This window comes from Cetorhinus maximus, chromosome 28, assembly GCF_964194155.1.
Source record: "Cetorhinus maximus chromosome 28, sCetMax3.hap1.1, whole genome shotgun sequence".
In the NCBI taxonomy this organism is placed as follows: Eukaryota; Metazoa; Chordata; class Chondrichthyes; order Lamniformes; family Cetorhinidae; genus Cetorhinus; species Cetorhinus maximus.
The window spans coordinates 1,619,197-1,643,764 of NC_135906.1; the positions used below are offsets into that span (position 1 = coordinate 1,619,197).

The 24,568-nt window shown below is 44.6% G+C and overlaps 2 protein-coding genes across 2 annotated transcripts in view; both read right to left on the bottom strand.

The window, feature by feature from the left end:
* The window catches only part of LOC144668726 (EVI5-like protein), a 436,360-nt gene that overhangs the window by 405,405 nt on the left and 6,387 nt on the right, over positions 1-24,568 (bottom strand). The window lies entirely within an intron of this gene.
* The window catches only part of LOC144668736 (EVI5-like protein), a 31,857-nt gene continuing 30,198 nt past the window's right edge, over positions 22,910-24,568 (bottom strand). The window contains exon 5 of the mRNA XM_078531066.1: positions 22,910-23,012. Within this exon, the coding sequence (XP_078387192.1) occupies positions 22,995-23,012 (18 nt within the window). The 3' untranslated portion in view covers positions 22,910-22,994. The remainder of the gene's footprint in view (positions 23,013-24,568) is intronic.

A 24,568-nucleotide genomic window follows, 5' to 3' on the forward strand; every position in this document is an offset into this window, starting at 1 on the left:
GACAACAAACAACAATGGTCCCAGTACAGATCCCTGAGGCACACCACTAGTCACAGACCTCCAGTCTGAGAAGCAATCATCCACTACCACTCTCTGTCTTCTCCCACACAGCCAATTTCAAATCCAGTTTACAACCTCTCCATGGATACCAAGTGTCTGAACCTTCTGAACTAACCTCCCATGTGGGACCTTGTCAAAGGACTTACTAAAGTCCATGTAGACAACATCCACAGCCTCTCCTTCATCTACTTTCTTTGTCACCTCCTCGAAAAACTCTACAAGGTTCGTTAAACATGACCTACCACGCACAAAGCCATGCTGACTATTCTTAATCAGCCCTTGGCTGTCCAAATAATTATATATCCGATCTCTCAGAACACCTTCCAATAATTTACCTACTACTGACGTCAGGCTCACTGGCCTGTAATTACCTGGTTGACTTTTGGAGCCTTTTTTAAACAACGGAATAACATGAGCTTCCCTCCAATCCTCCGGCACCTCACCCGTGGCTAAGGACATTTTAAATATTTCTGCCAGGGCCCCTGCAATTTCTACACTAGTCTCCCTCAAGGTCCGAGGGAATATCATGACAGGCCCGGGGGATTTATCTACCTTTATTCGCTGCAAAGCAGCAAGCACCTCCTCCTCTTTAATCTCTATATGTTCCATGAAACTACTGCTTGTTTCCCTTCCTTCCTTATACACTATGCCAGTTTCCTGAGTAAAGACTGATGCAAAAAAACTGTTTAAGATCTCCCCCATCTCGTGAGGCTCCACACATAGACGACCACTCTGATCTTCAAGGGGACCAATTGTGTCCCTTACTATCCTTTTACTCTTAATATACTTGTAGAAACCCTTAGGGTTTACCTTCATATTATCTGCCAAAGCAACCTTATGTCTTCTTTTTGCCTTCCCGATTTTCTTTTTTAGTATTTTCTAACATTTTCTATACTCTACAAGTACTCATTTGCTTCTTGTTGCCTATACCTGCTATACACCGCTCTCTTCTTCTTAACCAGATCGCCAATATACCTTGAAAACCAAGGTTCCCTATGCCTGTTAACTTTGCCTTTAATCCTGACAGGAACATGCAAACTCTGCACTCTCAAAATTTTGCCTTTGAATGCCTTCCACTTACTGAACACATCCTTGCCAGAAAACAACTTATGCCAATCCACTCTTCCTAGACCCTTTCTCATTCACACAAAATTGGCCTTTCTTCAATTTAGAATCTCAACTCGAGGACCAGACCTATCCTTATCCATAATTAGCTTAAAACTAATGACATTGTGGTCACTGGACCCAAAATGTTCGCCTACACATACTTCTGTCACCTGACCTGTCTGGTTCCCTAATAGGAGATCAAGTATTGCATTCTCTCTCGTTGGTACCTCTACATATTGATTTAGAAAACTGTCCTGAACACATTTGACAAACTCCAAGCCATCCAGCCCTTTTACAGTATGGGAGTCCCAGTCAATATGTGGAAAGTTAAAATCTCCTACTATCACAACTTTCTGTTTCTTACATCGGTCTGCTATCTCTCTACAGATTTGCTCCTCTAATTCTCTCTGACTATTGGGTGGTCTATAATACAACCCTATTAGTGTGGTCACACCTTTCCCATTCCTCAGCTCCACCCATATGGCCTCTGTAGACGAGCCCTCCGGGCTGTCCTGCTTATGCACAGCTGTGATATTTTCCCTGACTAGTAATGCCACTCCTCCCCCTTTCATCCCTCCCCCTCTATCACGTCTGAAACAACGGAACCCCGGAACATTGAGCTGCCAGTCCTGCCCCACCTGCAACCAAGTCTCACTAATAGCAATAATGTTGTAATCCCACGTGCCAATCCACGCCCTAAGCTCATCTGCCTTTCCGACAATACGTCTAAGTGCTTGGAATGAAAGATGATTCCGAGGCAAGGACCAACGTAATCTCTGTGCAATTGCACCCAAGGTCTACCAGGACACTCCCATGGGTGTAACGGGACTGCCACTGGTAACTCTTGCAGCTGTTGACATTGCACACAGTGTTTTACCCCCCGTCCAATATCACCGTTCATCCCCGGCCACCAAAGATAACTTTGCGCTATCGTCTTCATGCGTGAGATTCCTGGATGGGCATGTGTAGCTCTACTAAGAGTGGTTCCCTTCCTTGTGAAGGAACTACCACTCGTACACCCCATAATAGAATACCATCTTGACTGCTCATCTCGTATCTTCGGTTGCAAAATGGCTTCAATTCATCAGAGACTGATTTCTGGGACCAGCCATGTAACACTTAGTCTCTCACTCGAGACAGGACTGGATCACAATTCGTCCAGTTTCTTATCTGCCTGGCACAGACTGGCGAGGAATCTCGGAAATTCATCACTAATATGAGTGCTTGAGGAATTGGGATGTGGTCATTGTTCTCTTGTAAAGGAAGGTGACTTAGGGCATCGGCATTTGCTATATGAATCCCTGGTCTATGTACAAATGTTATTCATATGCTGCCAAAATTAGGGCCCATCATTGTATATTCGTGCTGACGCTATGAGTGGTATAGCCTTTTCCTCACTAAAGACCCAAAAGTGGTTTGTGGTCTAATACGATCGTGAAATGTCGCCTGTGCACGTATTGGTGGAATTTTTTACGCCAAAAATAATGAACACACTTTCCTCTTGGAGCTGAGAATATCCTTTTTCAGCTGTGATAAGTGTCCTGGATACATAGCCTAATGGCCTCTCGGTGCTGTCATCCATTTTGTGAGATAGGACCGCTCCCAATCCATAGGGGGACCCGTCACAGGTTAGCACCAATTCCTTTGTCTGGTCATAATGCACTAACAAATTTGAAGAGTATAAGAGCTGTTTTACTTTCACAAAGGCTTCTTCTTGGGGTGACTCCCAAAACCAACCCTGTTTTTTTCCTAGCAGAGAATGTAGAGGGGCTAGAACTGTGGAATAATTTGGTAGAAATCGCCCATAATAATTTACCATCCCTGAAAATGCTTTAAGTTCAGAGATGTTCTTAGGTGCAGGTGCCTCTCTTATTGCTTTACCTTTCTCCACAACAGGGTGTAACCCTTGGGCATCTACCCAAAGGCTCAAATAAATGACTTTGTTTGCCTGAAAAGTGCATTTTTCCTTCTTCAGGAACACTCCTGCTTCCATAAATCGTTCCCAAACTTCCTCCAGGTTCGCCAAGTGTTCCTTTTCTGTGAACCCAGTTATCAGTACATTGTCCAGGTAGACCATTACTTGAGGTAGGCCCTGTAGTAAGCTCTCAATTGTCCTTTGGAAAATGGCACAGGCCGAGGAGACACCGAAGGGCAGGCATGTATGTGATACCCTTTGTGGGTATTTATGGTCACAAATTCCCGGGAGGCATCTTCCAACTCCAGTTGCTGATATGCATGACTCATGTCAAGCTTTATATACGTTGTACTTCCTACTATAGGTCTTCAATCTTGGGAATGGGGTACCTGTCCAGTTTGGCTGCTCCGTTGATTGTTAGTTTATAGTCCCCGCAGATCCGGATGGTCTGGTTTGGTTTAAGGACAGGGACCTTGGGTGCTGCCCACTCTGAGAACTGGACCAATCTTGATACCCAGCCTCTCTAGCCGGTTCAACACAGCATCAAACTTCTCTCTCAGGGCGTATGGCACCGGACTTGCTTTCAAGAAGCGAGGGGTTGCTTCTGGGCCCACATAAATCCTGGCCTGTAGGCCTTGGATTTTTCCCAGTTCATCCTTGAAGACAGTGTCATATTCTATTAGCAGCTCGAGTGGTCTCCCTGCTCGTAACTGGAAGATTTCGGACCAGTTTAATTTAATCTCTTTCAACCAATCACACCCTAGAAGGCTTGGTCCTTCACCTCCTACCACCATCACTGGTAGCTGTGCCGATTGGTGTCTAGAATGAACAGTTGTTCTAGTGATACCTATTACCTGGATTTCTTCATCTGCATATGTTTTCAACTTGGCAGATGTTTGTTCCAAATTTAATTGTTGATCACCTTTATTTAAATATCTGAAAGTGTGTTCTCCTATAACAGTGGGAGAAATACCTGTGTCTCCTTCCATTTTTAATTGTTTACCATTCATTTGCACTGTGACAATAATTGGCTCTGTCTTTCCAACTTTCATGTTGAATAATGAATAAATGTCAGAATTGGTTCTTTCCGGCTCTTCTACACTACAGACTTCATTGAACTTCGATTGTTGTTTGGAGGCCTGTTTAAATCTCACTTTGCAATGTTTCAATATGTGTCCACTCCTGTGACAAAAATAACACTCGACTTTCTTAAATTGCCAATCGCTAGAAGAATGATTGTTTCCATGTCGATACAAATTCGTTTTTGATTTTGTTGCTGAGCGATTTCCTCGCATTTTTTGGTTTGCAGGGGCTGTTTCCCACTTCGTAGCAGAGTTCCGGCTTTTCACGCCACTTTCTGCTGACTGTTCCCGCCCAACTAGGAGGACAGTGCTATTTTGTGCCCCTTGAATTGCTTGTGAATCCCTTCCGGAGATTTCCATCACCAGCGCTATTTCTAACGCTTTCTTAAAATCAAGATCCACTTCAGCCAGCAATCTTCGCTGAATAGCATCCTCCTGCACGCCACATACCAAACGATCTCTGAGCATGTCATTCAGGGTTTCACCCAATTCACAATCTTCCGTTAGTTGTTTTAATTTCACCATGTAGATAGCAATGGACTCTCCTGGGACTCCATTCCATCAATTAAACCGGAATCTCTGCATTGTGACTGAGGGCTTGGGTTGAAAATGTCCCTGAATGAGGTCTATTAATTGAATGAAAGTCTATGAATCCAGGGCACTGGGGGCCTTCATGCTTCAAATTAAACTGTAGGTCTTGCCTCCACAAATACTCAAGAGAATCGCTCTCCTCCTTCCCACCTCTGTGATTTTGTTGGCTTGAAAGTAGAACGCAAGTTGATCTATATATTGAGAATAATCGTTTGTGATTGGTTCAAAGGGTTTGGTTCTGCCAAACTGTGGCATTTCAGATCAGAATATCTTCTTTTCTTTTTAATGAACTTAGATACCGACAATCTCTGGGCAAGTTACAGCAGCGCATCTGATGTTTCCTCATCACCAGTTTGTTATAGAGTTGATCTTCCAGACAACTTTTCTGAGTGGACACAGTGAACTTTATTTACAAGACAGCAGCAGCAACTTACATATGTGCATCATACTCCATAACTAAGGAAGAACTCTCCCCTAGAGGTTCCCTGTGCTGCTGAGATGTTGGTTTACACAAATCATGTGATCTTACAACACAGGATCATTCTTAAAGCTACAGTCCTAAGTTTATCCAAACTATAATTACCACAGAGAGATTATTACCTTTAAGGTTCTGCTTCTTAGTCTGGTGACTAGTTCCTCATACTGACTATGCAGAGCCTCCTTCCTCATCCTGCCTTTTTCTTGGTACCTACATGGACCACGACCACTGGAACCACCACACCCACTGCAAGTTCCTCTCCAACCCTGAGCAGATGCCAGAACCCTGGCACCGGGCAGGCAACACAACCATCTGCACTCTCGCTCTTTGCTACAGAGAACAGTGTCAATCCCCCTCACTATACTGTTCCCTACTACCACTATGTTCACTTTTGCTCCCCCAATTTGAATGGCTTCCTGTACTACGGTGCTGTGGTCTGTTTGCTCATCCACACTGCTGTCTCTGCTCTCATCCAAACAAGCTGAGTGAACCTCAAACCTGTTAAATAATTGCTGAGGCTCACACTCCTGCACTCCTGCCCTCTGGGTCCCCTTATCTTCCTCACTCGCAGTCATACCCTCCTGTCCCTGGCCACTGACCAAATCAGAAGACCCTGTCTTAAGAGGTGTGATTGCCTCCTGGTATAAAGCATCCAGGTAACTTTCCCCCTCCCTGATGTGCCGCAGTGTCTGCAGTTCAGCCTCCAGCTCAATGACTCTGAGCCAAAGCTCCTCAAGCTGCAAACACTTACTGCAGACGTGTTTGACCTGGATCACAATGTTATTCAGGAGCTCCCACATGCTGCAGCCTCGACACACCACCTGCCCTGCCATCCTTAATGTGTTTTAAATAATTACTCAATTATATTAATCATTTACCTATGTCATTTCCTTGTATATTTTATTAACTTTACCACACATTTGTGTACCTTTTAAAGCCTTAGGGATAGAATGGAGCTTATTCACTAGCCCGATACTCGCCAAATTGCTCACTCCTTTCCCTGGACTGGAGCAAGAACCAATTCCTATGGGATGAGAAAGATAGAAAGAGGAAATAAACATCTCCTTCCCTGCTTCACTGAACTTCCCCTCTCACCAATCTCCAAGTCTCCACTCCGTTAGCTCAGCTGAACTCCGTTTGCCTTGGCTGCACTAAAGAATCCTGAATCCATTGTAGACTGAACTGCGGCTTCAGTAACCAGGTTCAGGCAGTTAGCTAGTTAACTACTCAGCTCCTACAGCTGAGAGTGAGTTTACCTCGTCTCAATTGCCAGAATGAAAGAACTCAGCCTGCCTGCACAGTACTTTCCAGTTACTGCTAATTACAGACTAGATTAGCTTTTAAGAACAAAATTTAAGAGTAAAAATTAACACTTTAACACCCCCGCACGCCCAACCACCAAATTCCAAGTCTTCACTCAGTTATCTCAGCTGCACTCCACTTGCCTTTGTTTGTAATTTGTTAATTAGGTAGTTAGTCAGAACTAGTTTCCTAGCCATAAGTGGCTGAATCAGCTGACTAGGATTTCAACTGGTATAAATACAGGAGGTTTCACAGACCCATGAAGTAAGTAGTACAAAGGTGAAACTTTGTCTGAATGGAGTGAGGCTGAGAGCTGAACTCTGGGAAGTGAGGGAGGAGGTGCTTTCTGGTCTTGTACAAGAATAGAGTGGTCCAAGAGAAGGAGCTGGAGACAGTGAAATCATGTCAATGTATTTGCCCACTCACTCAAGCTGTCTAAGTCCACATCCTGGGAGTGGCTGGTTGTGCAGTTTACAATATTCTTAGAATCAAGGCTTCTGGAACATTGTTGATGCTGGAGAGACAAAATTCATGACCAAGAAAGAGAAGGAAAGAAACTGATTTTATAAAGAGGTTTGGATAAACACTTGAAGGGAAAGATATGCAGGAACATGGGAAATTAACAGGGGAATGAAACTAAATGGAGGGGAAAAGGCATGGGGAGGTTTGAACACAGGAATGGGAATATTAAAATTGAGGAGCTGCAAGACCAGGAATCGGTGGAGGTCAGTGAGCACAGGGATGATGAGTGAATGGGATTCGGTATGAGGTAGGACATGGGAAGCAGAGTTTGGGATGAGCAGTAGTTTATATGGGGTCATAAATCAGCTCAGGGTCGAATAGAAATCAAAGGTTGCATCAGCCTGGTTCAGCCTCAGACATTGGCCAGGGAAGTGGATGCACTTCATGGGTATGGAATGGAGTTTATAGTGGGGTCCGATGACACTGACTTCAGTCTTCCCAAGAGTTTAATGAGAAAGAATAAGAGAATGAATCATGGTTTACAGAATTATCAGGGACACCAACTGCAACACAAGTGAAAGAAAATTACAAAACCAGGAATGCAGTTAGCAATGGGGTATAGAGTTAATAACTGATTATAGAGAGTCACCAGCAGCAACAGCAGCAAAGAGGGCAGAGTAAATGATGGGAACAGTAATACAGTTAAACATGGTGGACAGAGTTAATAGAGAGACTTACCAGAGACACCAACAACAGCCAGGATGGGATAGTAAAAGTACTGAACGATGTAAAGTGAATATTTGATCTGAATTTTTAACTATAGACGATCATAATATGTGGAAAGAAAGTAAAAATCCCAGGAGAAACTCCTGTCCATTGTTGTAACATTCCAGTCGATTGTTCTCAGATTCCAATCCATTGTTGTAACATTCCAATCCATTGTTCTCAGATTCTGATCCATCCTCTCCTCCTCTCTGGAGCCGCTGATCCCTGTCAGTGTTGGTGGTGAGGTTCCCGCTGACATTATGGGATAACACATTGAAAGGATTCCCTTTTAACAGAAGAGGGAAACCCTCCAGTGACACAATTAGGATCCGTGGAGAGTGACATTAATTACAGTCACTGAACAAACAAGTTCAGTTAATCCCTTCCAATCCAACACTTTTTATACCACAATAAAATAGAACATTTACCTGGTCTGGATGTGATTTGTGAGGGTAACTGAGGGAAGGAATGGTGGAAATAGTGGACACACTGACCCTAACCTTCCAATCCTCCTTGGATATGGCGGTGGTGCCAGAGAACTGGAGAGTTGTAAATGTTCCATCCGGTTTAAAAAAGGAGAGGGGGATAAACCCTGTAACTACAAACCAGCCAGTCTCACATCAGTGAAACATTGGGGGAAACTTCTAATTTCTAAAATCTGCAACAACTTAAAATGTGGTTTGGAAAACATGAGTTAATAAATGAGCAGCAGCAAAGGTATGTTCATGGGAAATCGTGTCTGACCAACTTGGAGTTCTTTGAGGAAGTAATGGAGAGGGTTGATGAGCTCAGCCTGGTTCATGTTATGTATATGGACTTTCAATTGTCACATGTTAGGAAAGTGAAAGCCATAGATTAAAGGGGCAGTGACATTGTGGATACGACACTGGCTATGGGACAGAAAGCAGACAGAAGTGGTCAACGGTGAAATTCAGGATGGAGGGGAGTACACAGAGATGTTCCCCACGAGTCAGTATTAGGACCACTGCTCCTTCTGATACCGTTAAATGACCTGGACATATATAAAGGACAGAATTTTGTTGTTTATAGATAACAGGAATACAGAATGCAAACAGTGAGGAGAATTGGAATAGGCTTTAGGAGGACATAGATTGGTGAAATGGAGAGAGAATTTGTGGTGTCCAATGATTCAATTGTTCTGCCTTTGATTATGTCTGTCTGTTGACTGATCAATGCTCATGGTGCTTGATTAATTAAGCCTGAGTGTGGACTCAGAGAAAAGTCAATAAAGCTGAAGAAAGTGCTGGAAGCTGGAGCAGACATTTAAAACACTGCGAATAAAATCTGTTAGACACGTAGAAAATCAACATCAATGTGAGATATAAAATATAAAACATACCTGAGAAATGAAATTTAATGCAGAGCAATGTGAATGATTCATGTGGGAGGAAGAATGAGGACAGATGATATAAATAATATCAGGTGATTTTAAATGAGGTGCAGGGACAGTGGAGAACATGTACACAAATCCTCGAAGGCTTTTACACTCGATGGGTGTGAATTTCCAGCCCCATCCACCACCGGGATCGTCTGCTCCCATCGAAAGTCAATGGGCTTTTGGCTGGGCCACCAAATCTCCCGCAGCAGGTCCCACCATGGCGTGGCTGGAAAATCCTGGCCTCTGTCTCTGTCTAAACCAAATATCCTGCAGGGATTTTTAACAATTTGATCAACTTCTCCTGCCACCTTCAAAGATTTGTGCATTCCAGCTTGGAACAACTCATTGGATAAAAATGTTCTCTTTCTCTCCCCTCTGGTTCTTTTGACAATTATTTGAAATCTTGTAACTGAGTGTTGTTCCGGTGGGAACAGTTTCTCTTCACTCTGTCAATACTCCACATTAATTTGAACACCTCCATTCAATCTCCCCTTGACTTTATCTGCTCTAAGGAGAACAATCCCAGCTTCTCTGATCTCTCCGTATAACTGAAATCCTCATCCCTGGTACCATTCCAGTAAATCTCTGCTGCACTCCCTCCAAGACCCTCACATCCTTTCTCATATGAAACACCCAGAATTCGACACAATTCCTTTTATCCAGTGAGTTGTTCCAATCTAGAATGCACTGCCTGAAGACATGCTGTAAGCAGATTCAATAGTAAGTTTCAAAAGGGAACAGGATAAATACCGATAGGGGGGATTTGCAGGGTTATAGGGAAAGAGCAGGCAGGAGAGACAAAGCAAAATCGCTCTTTCAAAGATGGTACAGACATAATGGAGCAAATGAATTCCATCCAGGCTGTATGATTATCCAAACCTGTGATTACAGAATCCAGTGAGTCCACACCTCGTGTACAATTGACATTCAGCTGTTAACTAGTGCACCATCCAGATTCCATCACTTACTCATCAAAATACAAGGCTATGACTGTGACATACGCTACAAACTGGCTTGTTCCATGCTCACATCTGATCCAAAACTGCAGATATTTCCTTAGATCTGCAAGTGGATTTCATCGAAATGGAAATTGAAGACATCTTTCATATCGACCGGCTGAATTTCGGGAAGAATAGATGCCAGCAACTGCAACAAGAGATGTCCAATGTTCCTGTATTGCAACAGTTATGGAAGACTGTGATTGGAGGGTGGCCAGAGTCCTTCCAGGATGTTCCAGAGGCTCTAAGACTATTTTGGCCTCACAGAGATGAGCTTGGGATTCCCCAAGGGCCAGAAAGTCCTTGTTCTCTTAGACCTGACATCCTCCAGCAACTGCACCAAGTGTATATGTGGATAGATTGAACCAGGAAACAGGCTGGAGAACAGTATAGTGATCAGGTATGAATCTAGACATCGAATGATAAGAACGTACGAAACAGGAACAGGAGTAGGCCATTCGGCCCCTTGAGCCTGCTCCACCATTCAATAAGATCATGGCTGATCTTCTTGTGTTTCGATTTCCACATTCCCATCTACTCCCGATAACCTTTGATTCCCTAGCCTAACAAGAATCTATCTACCCCTGCCTTAAAAATATTCAATGACCCCAACTCCACCACCTTCTGAGGCAGAGTCCCAAAGTCGCACAACCCTCTGAGAGAAAAATGTTCTCCTCATCTCCATCCTAAAAAGGTGACCCCTAAATTTAAAACAGTGCCCCCTAGTTCTGGACTCTCCCACAAGAGGAAACATCCTTTCCACGTCCACCTTGTCAAGGCTGTTCAGGATCTTGTATAATTCAATCAAATCACCCCCCTCACTCTTCTAAACTCCAGTGGAAACAAGCCCAGCCTGTCCAACCTTTCCTTAAAAGACAACCCACTCATTCCAGGTATCAACCTAGTAAACCTCCTGTCAACTGCCTCCAATGCATTTACATCCTTCCTTAAATCAGGAGACCAAAACTGTGCAGAGCATTCGAGGTGCAGTCTCACCAATGCCCTATATAACTGAAGCAAAACATTCTTACTTTTATGTTCAGTTCACCCCGTAATAAAGGATAGCATTCCATCAGCCTTCTTAATTACTTGCAGTACCTGTACACTAAGTTTTTGTGGCTCATGTACAAGAACATCTAGATCCCTCTGCACCTCAGAATTATGCAGCCATTTTCCATTTAAGTCATACCCTGCTTTTTTGTTCTTCCTGCCAAAGTGAACAACTTCACACATCCCACATTAAACTCCATTTGGCAGATCTTTGCCCACTCACTCAACCTTTCTATATCCATCAAGAACCTCCTTATGTCTTCTTCACAAAATACTTTCCTACCTATCTTTGCGTCATCTGCAAATTGAGCTACCAGCCTTCACTCCCCTCATCTAAGTCATTGATGTAAATTGTAAAAAGTTGAGGCCTCAGCACAGACCCCTGTGGGTCTCCACTTGTTCGCATCCTGCCAGAGGGAATGTGAGGCGTGCCAAGTCAACATGCCCTGACATCAGAAGAATCATTATTACCTCACAAGGTACCCACACATCCAATAAACATTTGATGGTCCAGAACCTGAGTATTGCTGAAAAAAAGAGACAGTTTTTGTCAAAGCTTTTCATCTTGCACTGGTCAGGACAATTTGCAAGAATGGCAATATAAGGGAAAAAACAAATTTATACTGTGTGAGCAGAGAGTGCTGATTGGTTAGCAAGTAGACTCTGATGGTAGAGATGCTGCCATGGAGAATGCACCAGGTGATGGTGACTTACAGTTAACTGCTAAGAATTGTTTGAAATGTAAACCAGGCAGCTTGACTCTGATTGATCAAGACATTGCCCTGAGGAATGAACGAGTGAATGGCTGTCACTTATTTTGTTCAGTTAAACAGGCGCAATATGCGTACATGTTCTTTCTGTCTGCAATGAACAGGGCCCTGTGAATAAATATATGTAGCTTCCAGTACACATAAATGGGCCACACTGTGAGGCTGCCTGACAATCTTAAATTCTTAAACTGATCATCAGCATAATTCTTAGCACACTGCTGATTGTTTAGCAAATGTTCTCCAATCGCGAATCATATCTAATATTGCACATTATGTTTTATGGGCTGGTTGGATCCAGCCTGTACCTTGCCCGTTGTGAACAGTGGATGGGACATGATGTTGATATGATCCGCCAGGTTTTGGGACATACGGCCTACATACCTAGCATCACACTGGCACTGAAACTCATATACCACATTACTCATTTGTGTGATAGGCAAAATGTCTTTTTGGCTTGATGGCAGCATCTTGTTAGTGGCCAATAGCACTCGTGTTGCTATTGCATTGTAGCAGTGTGAAACAACTAGCTTCACCTGCTGCTCAAATTTTGAGATACCTTGCCCTTCTAGAGTAGTGTGAGGTAGATTGGGCACTTTTCACAGCCATAAGGAGACAGTCTTAGGCCCGTTCTTGAGTTTGCGTGATATACAGTGCGAAATAATCTGATCAGGGTAGCCATTATCCTGCAGGATGCCTTTGATGAGCCCTATTTAAGCATCAAGCTTGCATGATGAGCAAATGGCTTGGGCCCTATTTTAAACTTCAAACAGTGCATGGCAGTTAAATGTCAATCACCATCAACTGGTGCATTCTCCATGGCAATGCCTCAACCAATCAGAGTCCACTTGACCAGCAATAAACACTCTGTTCTCATACAGTATAAATTTGTTGTTTCCCTTTCATTGCCATTCTTGCAAATTGACCTGACGAGAGCAAGACAAAAAAGTCTCCTTTTTCAGCGATACATCCAATAATTAGAATTTTAACCGATCTCTTCAGCATCCATGGGGTGATTTCTTGGTTGTGATGATTTCGCCAAATATTCATCAGTTCCATGATACATCCAGCGCAGCCACTGCCAACGCATTGGGTGGAATTTTATGCCGGCAGCATTTTACAGTCACGCCAAAGCTAAGGGACTTTTGAAAGGCTCCCGGCATTTTACAGCCCCACCCAGGCCATGACAGGGCTGTAAAATTCTGCCCACTGAGTTCAATCTTCAGCCTATTTGAGGCACCGTAAGAAGTGGTTTCGGACAACGGAGCCCAATATTCTGGAAAACCACTCAAGGTGATGTCTGAAAAGTGGGGAGTTGACATATTACCTCATCACCCACACTACCCCAGGCCCAATAACATGGCCGAATGGATGGTATGCAATGTAAAGTCTTTAATTATAAAATGTTGATCGAATCTTCCAGCACAGGAAGAGGCCATTCTGCCCACTTAGCTTTTCAGGCTCTTTGAAAGAGGGACCCAATTCATCCCATCCCCTCACTCCTTCCCTGTCGCCCTGCAAATTTTTCCTTTTTCAATAAATATCCACGTCCTATTTGAAAGTGAATTATTAAGTGATATTGAATCTTCTTCCATCCCCCTTTCAGACAATCATCATAACATCCTGTGAAAAAAAAAAATTTCTCCCCATCTTCCCCCCGGCACTTTTGACAATTGTTTTAAATGGAGTTGAAAGTTGTATTGGTGACTTCCTGATTCTGGTTGTGGACCTTGCCTGATGTTTGGGGAAGGACCGTACAGATTAACAATGACAAAAGGCCAATTACTGACCTACAGCTGGAGACTGAAAGGTCACCTTTAATGGTCAGAATCACAATGTCAGACCACAGAGCAAGATAGGATCAAACAGCACAGGAGGAAGTCATTTGGCCCATTGTGTCTGCGATGGCTCTTTACAACAATGAGCTGCAGTTCCACTACTTTAGAATGAATCAATATAAAAATATCCGTATAATTCAGGAGACTGGAGGACCCTCTCTAGCCAATAAAAAATCAAAGCAGCAAGTTTGTACAAAGTGACCTGTAAAAACTCCGCTGGACAGAGCTTTGTAATGTAAACTCGGTTTCCAATTGTTGGCTTGTATGCAATGCTGAAAAATTTTATTCACTTAAAGAATGTAAAACGTTACTTTTATTGGATAGTGTTATGATTCCCATAGAGACTGGTAACTTTTAAAAAAGATATGAACTTCCCAGTAAACAACACAAAGAATCACATGACAAGATTTCATGTTTGAAAACCTTTGCTGTAACAAAACACCAAAATCAACCCAGACTAAACAGTACTTAGTAGGAAACTAATACTCCAAACTAGAGAAAAGGTATTCTCCATTAACATCTTAACAGAGCCAAAAACACCACACCACATTTATACATTACATGGATCTCTCAGCAAAAACGTAATCTTCTTTTTAAAAGCCCAAATCCTTCCTGGTTTTAACAAGATATTTCTCACTGCCCAAGATTTCATTGAAGTCACGTAGCGAGGTCTCCAGGCAGATTTCACAGGAGGTCACATCCCCCTCTCCAAATTAATCTATTTTATCTTGAATTAAAGGAGGAAGTTTAAAACATAACTATCTTCTAAAGTCCACCATTTGCACAAACAGACATGTATGGTAAGCACTTACCCAATTTCTCAACATGCACTTTGAGCAGTTGTGACTCCTCTCTGGGAATGTGCATCAGTAAAATATGATTGTATATGTGAACAGAACTGCAGTGACTACACATTGAGCAGGGTGATGCCGCACAGACTGTTTCACCACTCCTCCAACTACCTTCCACATGATCCATCCAGCACCGGTGTCCAGTGTCAGGAGTGTGTGACATCTGCAACATGCAGTGCTGCCAAACCCCTCGGCTTCCCTGTGAACCCACAGCCTCTACCACCGAGAAGACAAAGGCTTCAAGTGTAGTGGAGAAACTACATAAACATCCTTCCCTGGAGCATACACGGCATCTTGACATGTGGGGAATCGTCTTTAGTCAGTGTATAACAGTCGCGTGTGGATGACTGCCTTCAACACAGCACTCATGGTTGAAGTGCACCTGATAAACTCCATCTGATCTTTGAGTCTGATCATTGATGAACAAGAAATGCTGCAAGGAGCATCTCAATCCACAACCCTTGGTGTATTACAGCCTTATCTGAAGTTCTGGAGAAGGAAACAGCCTTCCACTGCTGGACATGCATGGGCACACCCTGGCTCCTGATGGTGTCAATGAGAGCTGGATTTCAGAATGCAGTCTTCAGTGCCAATGGTAAGGACCGCGTTCACTCTGTTAACATTCCCACTGAGGGTGCAAAAACAGACCCAAACATTCTTTGCAATAGATATGTGTGTTTACAACTTGTGTAATTGTGATGTTAGTGTGAGGTCATCCATTTTGGAATTGAAAAAATAAATTCCAAAATGTTCTAAATGGTTAGAAACCAGGAACTGGAGAGGAACAAAGTGGTTTGAGATTCCAAGGACACAAATTATTAAAAGCTGGTGGTCAGGTAAAGGTAGCAATAAAAAAACGATGAGTGGAATGTTGACCCTTACCTCAAGGAAGCTGGATTGTAAAAGGAATGAATTTCTGCTTCAGTTGTATTGAACCTTGGTCAAACCCCATCTGGATATTATATTCAGTTCTGGGCACCCAGCTCAGGAAGTGCCGGGTAGATTCACCAGAATGAAAACGGTGCTTCGAGGGTTAAATTATGAGGAGAGGTTGTATAAGCCTGGCTTGTATTCCATTGAGTTTAGAAGATTGAGCAATGATCAGATTGAGGTGTTTAGACTGTTAAAAGGATTGAAATCGGCCCTCCTGGTACGAAATCCACTTTTACACTCTGTCCCCCTTGTAATTAAGCCCAGCATTCAACTTGCCTTCCTAATTCCTGGCTGGACTTGCATGCTAACTTTTGGAGTTTCATGTATGAGGGACACCCAGTTCCCTCTGTACTGCAGCATTCTGCAGTCTCTCTGCATTTCAATAATATTCTGCTCTTCTGTTCTTCCTGCCAAAGTGGATAACCTCACGTTTTCCCACATTTTTATCCATCTCTGAAATATTGGCCGACTCCCTTAACCCATCGATTTCCCTTTGCCGGGATTTTCCAGCCTCATGTGGCAGTGCCCATCACAGGGGATGGGGCAGGTCAGCCAAAGTTCCATTAACTTTTGGCGGGACCGGAAGATCCTGGTGACAGGTGGTGCTGGAAAATCCTGACCTGTGTGTCCTGGCAATTTGCTTTCCCACCTATCCTTGTATTGGATGCAAATTTGTCAATAATACACTCGGTCCCTTCATCCAAGTCGCTCATATGGATTGTCAGTAGTTGAGATTCCAGCACGGGTCCCTGGGACACTCCTCTAGTGACCGTTAGCCAACTTGAAAATGAGCTAATTCTCCTGACTCTCTTTCCTTTAGTTACCCAAACCTCTATCCATGCAAATATATTACTCCCAACATCAGGAACTCTTGCCTTGGCTAATAAGCTTTTATATGGCATCTTATCAAATATCTTTTGGAAATCCAAATACACTACATCTACTGGTTCCCCTTTATCCACCCTGCTTGTTACATCCCCAAACAACTCACATGAACTTGTCCAACACAATTTCCTTTTCACAAAACTAATCTGCCGTTTGTATTCTGATTTTCTCAATTTTCTGCTCCTGCTTCCTTAACAATGGGTTTCAGTGTTGAGGGGAGGCGATGGTGTAGTGGAATTGTCACTGGACGAGTAACCCAGAGACCCAGGGTAATGCACTGGGGACCAGGGTTTGAATCCTGCCATGGTTGGTACTGGAATTCGAATTCAATGAAAAATGTGGAATTAAAAGTCTAACGATGACCATGGTGCCATTGTCAATTGTTGTCAAAACCCGTCTGATCTGCTATCCTTACCTGGTCTGGCCGACATGTGACTCCAGAGCACAACGTGGTTGACTCTTCCATGCAACTCAGTTGTATCAAACCACAACAAAGCACCAAACAAAGGAATGAACCGGAAGGACCACCCAGCATTCCCCTAGGCACCGGAAATGACAACGGCAAACTCAGCCTTGTCAACACTGCAAAGTCCTCCTAACTAACATCTGGGGGTTAGTGAAGCAATGGAATCATACCTTACAGATTAGGTCCCGGACACCACCATCATCATCATCCCAGCAGAAGTGGCGGCACTGTGGTATACAGTCGGGAGGGAGTGTCGACTCTGGACCCATGAAGTCTCATGGTATCAGGTCAAACATGAAGGAAACCTCCTTCTGATTACCACGTTCCCTCCTCCCTCGGCTGAAGAATCAGTGCTCCTCCATACCGAACACCAAATGGAGGGAGCACCTCTGGAGGGTGGCAAGGGCACAGAATGTACTCTGGGTGGGGGACCTTAATGTCCATCACCAAGAGTGGCTCATTAGCACCACCTCTGGCTGAGTCCTAAATGCCATAGCTGCTAGACTGGGTCTACGGCAGGTCCAAAGTCCAAAGACACAAATCATTAAAAGCTGGTGGTCAGGTAAAGGTAGCAATAAAAAAACGATGAGTGGAATGTTGACCCTTACCTCAAGGAAGCTGGATTGTAAAAGGAATGAATTTCTGCTTCAGTTGTATTGAACCTTGGTCAAACCCCATCTGGATATTATATTCAGTTCTGGGCACCCAGCTCAGGAAGTGCCGGGTAGATTCACCAGAATGAAAACGGTGCTTCGAGGGTTAAATTATGAGGAGAGCTTGTATAAGCCTGGCTTGTATTCCATTGAGTTTAGAAGATTGAGCAATGATCAGATTGAGGTGTTTAGAATGTTAAAAGGATTGAAGAGGTCGATACAGAGAAACTATTTTCTCTGTTGGGGGAATGAAGAATGAGGGAACATATTGAGCTCAGTCATTTAGGAGAGAAATCAAGAAATAACTTTTCACACAAAGAAACCGGGAATTTACCCCCAAAAGGCTGTGGATGCTGGAACAACTGCAGATAACAAGACTGAGATTGAGGGATTTTTGGTGAGGAATGATTTCAAGGGATCTGGAGCTAAGGTGGGTAAATGGTGGTGAGGGACCAATCAGCTGTGATCTAACTGAATGGTGGGAGGGAAAACCACCTCCTCTTGTTCCAATGTTCCTAATCTTTATCAGTCCCTCCTCAGACAGGGGAAGCATTGCAGCAGAACGATGGTTAAACTTTGGTTTTCTATTAGTCAGGATTCATCAATTGACGTTAAATGTTTCTCGATCACCCTTATCTCCTGAGGTTTTGTGGATAAGCACAGACATTAAAAACAAAATGAGGAAAAAGTTCAGATTTTCAAGTGGAAAAGGCTTCGGACACCGATTTCCTTTACTTTCAATTTAGTATACGGTATTCACTGCTCCCGATGTGGTCTCCTCTACATTGGGGAGTTCAAATGCAGACTGGGTGACTGCTTTGCGGACACCTCCGTTCAGTCCACAAGTATCACCCTGAGCTTCCTGTTGCTGGTCATTTCAATTCTCCACCTTGCTCTCACTCTGACCTTTCTGTCCTTGACCTGCTACAGTTTTCCAATGAAGCTCAACACAAGCTCGAGGAACAGCACGTCATCTTTCGACTGGACACTCGACAGCCTTCTGGACTCAGCACTGAGGCTAACACTTTTAGATCAGACCCTCTGTCTTCATTTTGTTTTTTTTGCTGGTTTGATTGGGTCTCGTTTTTTTCTTTATTCCTTCATGTTACATTCAGACGGTTGCTATGCAGCCATTCACACCTCATCTGGACACATCTTCTGTTTCTTTCCTTTCCCAATTACCACTGCCTTTGGCTTTTGTTCCATGAAACCTTTTATCCTTTAATCTCTCCTGCCCTCCTCCCTATCACACACCTTCCCTTCTGTTCTTCCACACCTCTCCCCGACCACTTGCTCAAAACCTATGACATTTCGAAACTTCCTGGGATTTATTACAAGTTGTTGTTGTTGTTGTAGCAGTGTGAGAGTCTCCATTTCCCATCACTCCATTTATCAGTCTGCACGCCAAGCTCCCTGGGTCAGTGTGGGCAGTGCCCACCAGTCATCCTCATGGATCAATGAACAAAACCACGTGAGATGATTGGATTAATGGTGCCTTCAACATGAGAACTTGTGGGGCTGAATTCAGTCAGGTGACACCAGAGCAACTCAGAGTGACTCCTATTGGTCCAAATAAAATCGGCCCTCCTGGTAATAAACCCATGAGTTCTGTCATTGGTGGAGATTGTAGAGGTTGGGGCTGGTTAATTGGTTCAACGTTGCTGCTTCTGGTCTCATTGGTGTCAGGTGAGTGCAGCTTGTGTGTATAAAAGGTGCTGCTCGGTGGCTGAAGGGATGGTGAGTTGTTTGGTATCATGGGGGATTTTGTAGTGAGGGCTTTGTTCCCAGTGCTGGTGTTAGTTGGAGCTGTTTGTGGCTCTGATACTTGGCAACAGTTTCTAGGCCAGAGTCAAAGCCACCCCTGTGCCTCAGACAGTCTGTCCTCCTGGGCCTCCCTTTGGTTCCCATTTCCGTGTGTCTGAGGGTGGAAGTGTGTCTCCACTGCAGACTGTGATGGTGCAGTGTGGAGAGGACAAGCTGCTGCTCAGGGTCCAGCTGGATTTATTTGGAACCTGGCACCTGATCAAAGCTGCTGACCTGACCCTGGTGGACAGCAGGTTGTTGGCCAACCAGGATCTACTCTCAGAACCACACTGTCCTCTTTGACTATGGACTCCATGAGTGTGGCAGCAGGTTGCAGGTAATGGGAATCCTCAGCTCTTGCTCTAAGTTTGGGCTGTTGGTTATTCCCCACTCTTCATTCCAACACTGGGTGAGATGTCAATGATATTGAGGAGATAGCTGTCTCCTGCTTTATAAAACTACAAATTAGCTTTCTAGTCTGTATTGTACTTTGCATTAACTGGTCCTTGAGTCTTTCCAACCTATGACATCAGCCCCATTGGTCTTGAACCTTCTCTTTGGATCCTCTAAGCTTTTCCTTCTGTTGTTTTGAGGATTTTCATCTCTATTCCCCTCATTCAGATCAATTCAACTGGAGACTTCAGTTTCAGTCCAGTTTTACCCAATTTGATTGTCTCTTAAATGAAGAAAATGGAATACGAATTAAGTCCACTTTGACTAAAGAGTAACTCCACACTTCCCAGTTTCCCTGCTATTGGAATAAATGGGGCCCTGGCTTCAAACTGTTCTATTTCCATGCTCCATGTTATTGTCCACTTGTGGCTCCTTTAACTGTTAACTGAAGCTGTCCTTTTGTTGAGAGACTTCCCAATTAATGGACCATGATCTTGTGCTCATGATCTCTCTCCTTCGATAAGGGCTGAGGTTACAAAGCAACAAATAACCAAATGAGGCCATACGGCCCCTCGAGCCTGTTCCCCAATCATTAAGATCATGGCTGATCTTCTACACAACCTCCATGTTCCTCTCCCCTCAACATATTCTTTGATGCCCCAAAGTAAATCCATCTGTCTAAAATATACTCAATAACTGAGCATTCACAGCTCTCTGGGGCAGTGAAGTCACAAAGTGCATGACCTACAGGATGTTCTGGCAGTGTTACATGTGGGACTGAGCACGCTACTGCCGACAGTAATTTAAGGCCCATGATCCAGACCCAGGGTCGGTTTGCTGCTGAACACAGATGTGGGTAGACCAAGCTGTACCTGTGAAAATAATTCTAGTTAATGAAGACTTAGTTAAGCTACAGGAGACAATGGAGACTTCCTCAAAACACAGCATTCTCTGAACACCCTCAAACTGGGATAGAATTCCCAAGATTCTTTCCTTGCTGAATGAAGAAATTCCCTGTTAAGTTAATCCTAAATGACTGGCGCCTGACCTGAACTGACAGCCCCTAATAGTAAATTCTCCAGTGATGGGGTAGCAGTCTCTTCACACTGACCCTGTCAATCCCCCTCAGAATTGTTTTCAGGGGATGGGATGACTTCATTGTTAACCCCTGTGGAGAACATTCTCATTTCAGATCAGTTCTTCATTCCTTCACCTGATTCTTTCAGATGATTGGAGATTTCCTCATCTACACCACCCACCTGAACCACACCCCAGAGTATCATGGATCTGTCATTGTGAGAACGAATGGAGCTGTCGTTCCCATTGAGTGTCGTTATTTGAGGTGAGAATCTTTATTCGCTTTGTCAATAAGATCTACAGCTGCTGGTGGTCTCTGAAGATGTCCTAAAATGACTCCCCTGCCTTTCCAGGAAGGGCAATGTGAGCAGTGACCCCATCAAGCCCACCTGGATCCCATTCAGCTCCACCAAGTCTGGAGAAGGGCATCTGTCATTCTCTCTGCGCCTAATGCATGGTATGTGATGGGTGGATGGGGAGTGATTTCCTGTAGTCACTCACTGGGAGTTACAGCCACTGTCTCTAACCCTTGTCCTCTTGTACTTCAGGTGACTGGCTTACAGAGCGCACTTCGACTGTCTACTACCTGGGTGAGCTCATTCACATTGAGGCCTCTGTTTCAATGACCAACCACATGCCCCTGAAGCTCTACATTGACCGCTGTGTAGCTACATTGAGCCCAGACAAGGACTCCACCCCGAGATACAGCTTCATTGACCACAATGGGTAAGGAGCTCTCTGCTTTCTCCAGCTGGTCCCATCTCAATGGCTTCACTTGATTCACTTCCTGTCCCTTTTTAATCTTTCTTCAGTTGCCTCCTGGACAGCAAAGCTGAGGACTCCTTTTCAACTTTTGTGTTGCCAAGAGACGAGCAGGAGCTGGACAAGCTCCGGTTTGACCTGGATGCGTTCCGTTTCCTTGGAGATGACCGTTCCTTGGTAAGAGGAAGCTGATCATTGGAGTCTCCATGTTGGGAGGGAGTCACTGAATCATGACGTGTGTTGAATGTGTCCCTCAGATTTTCATCACCTGTCACCTGAAAGTTGCTCCATTGGATCAGAGGGATTCCAGGAACAAAGCTTGTACTTTCCAGAAGGTGCAGAATGTGTCAGTTCCCTCTCTCTCCATCAGGGATGTGTTGTGTGGAGATGTGATGCACAACCTGGTTGATGGGCTCTTTCTCTTGTTTAGCTGGACCCCATTGGAGGAATCGAGCATTGACATTTGTGCCTGTTGCCATGTGGGTAACTGTGGTGCCACAAGGGAGTTGTGGTTTGGTCCCAGAGGAAGGAGAGATCTTGTACCTGAAGCTGGTGGGACATTGATCCTCTAGATGTTGGACGTCCCCCTTTCCCCTCTCTAACTGGAATGTTTGATGTTGCAGAGAGTGAAGCTGGATTGAAGTGGGTGGGTGAGGCCTCACTAGGAGCCCTGCTCATTCTGGATACTGATGTGACCAAGCTGGCAACAGAGTCCCTGAATGAGGCTGAGCGAAGGATGCAGGAGAGGTCTCCAGGTGGTGAGTTGGCCGACTACTGGTTTCCATTTCCCCCTCAGTGTTTCCTTCACTAACCATTGGTTTCTCATTGCTTTGTAGGTGTGGAGTCTGAGGTGGTCCTGATCGTGGCCCTGACTGTGACAGCTGTCTCCCTGATCTCTGCTTCATTCTGGAGGTTATTAGCTATGAGGAGAGGTTGGAGAAACTCGGATTGTTCTCACTAGAGCGACGGAGATTGAGGGGCGACTTGATAGAAGTTTACAAAATTATGAGTGGCATGGACAGAGTAGATAGTCAGAAGCTTTTTCCCAGGGTGGAAGAGTCAATTACTTGGGGACATAGATTTAAGGTGAGAGGAGAAAACTATAGAGATGTGCGGGGCAAGTTTTTTTACACAGGGTAGTGAGCGTCTGGAATTCGCTGCCAGAGGAGGTGGTGGAAGCAGGTACGATAGTGGTGTTTTAGAGGCAGCTTGACAAATACATGAATAGGATGTGAATAGAGGGATACGGACCCCGGAAGTGCAAAATGTTTTAGTTGACGGGCAATATGATCGACGCAGGCTTGGAGGGCCGAAGGGCCTGTTCCTGTGCTGTACTTTTCTTTGTTCTTTTCTTTGTTCATTGCTGGCCTTGCTCCTGTACAGGAAACACAAGCAAACTCAGGTCAAACAGTGATCAAATGATCAATAAAGCAGAGACTCCTTCTACCTTGTGTCAGGGAGCTGAATGGTCTATGCATTCTCCTTGTTAGTTAAATATCTCCATGGACCTAATGACTGGTGTTAGTCTATCCAAGCACAGAACTAGGCCTCCTGAATGATGGGTTTACTGAAGGTTGAGAGAAGCAGGAATTGTTCATTTTTTTTCTGGGTGCTTCAGACCCCAGGCTTGGTATCTATAGCCACCCAGTGTGGGGGAGGGGGTGTGAGCAGGCCTGGCATGAGGGGGAGGGGATGTGAGCAGATCTGGGGCCTCCTTGTGGACCTGTTCCTGAGCCTGGCTGGTGTGGATGTTTACTCAGGCTGCCTCACTCTCTTCCATGGTGATGTTCACCCCCTGGAGAGGGGGCTCACTGTATTGGAGTGTTTGAGGTTTGCTGTCATCAGTGGTGCCAGAAGGACCGAGTGGATGATCCATCTCAGCCTCCTCCTGAGGTCTCCAGCATCAGATGCCAGTCTTCAGCCGAGTTGATTCACTCCTCATGATATCAAGAAATGGCTGAAGAGCCCTGGATCTGCATCTGCACTGGCCCTTACAATATTCCAGCAATAGTACTGAAGGCTTGTGCTCCAGAACTTGCCGTTCCCCTGTTCAAGCTGTTCCAGTGCGGCTACAACACTGGCATCACCCAGCAAAGTGGAAAATTGCCCATATGTGACCTGTCCACAAAAAGCAGGACAAATCCAACCCGGTCAATTCCTGCCCCATCAGTCGACTCTCGATCATCAGCAAAGTGATGGAAGGGGTTGTCACAAGTGCTGCTTGTTAGCACTGTCGCTGCTCACTAACACTCAGTTTGGGTTCTGCCAGGGCCACTCAGCTCCTGACCTCATCACAGCCTTGGTCCTCAGGGCGGTGTCCAAACCCCAACCATCTTCAGCTGCTTCATCAAAGACCTTCCCTTCATCATAAGGTCAAAAATGGGGATGTTCACTGATGATTGCACAATATTCAGCATCATTCAGGACTCCTCAGATACTGAAGCAGCCCATGTCCAAATGCAGCAAAACCTGGGCAATATCCAGGCTTGGGCTGACAAGTGGCAAGTAACATTCGTGCCACATGAGTACCAGGCAATGAACACTTCCCACCAGAGAGAATCTAACCATCTCCCTTTGAAATTCAATGGCATTACCGCCACTGAATTCCCCACTATCAACATCCTGTGGGTTACCATTGACCTGAAACTGAACTGGGCGAGCCACATAAATACTGTGGCTACAAGGGCAGGTCAGAAGCCATGAATCCTGCAGTGAGTATTTCACCTCCTGATTCCATTAAGCCTGTCCACCATCTACAAGTCAGGAGTGTGATGGAATAATCTCCCCTTGACTAGACAAGTACAGCTCCAACAACACTCGAGAAGCTTGACACCATCCAAGGCAAAGCAGCCCACTTGACTGGCACCCCATGCACAATCATTCGCTCCCTCCATCACCAATACACAGTGCACAAGATGCTCTGCAGAAACT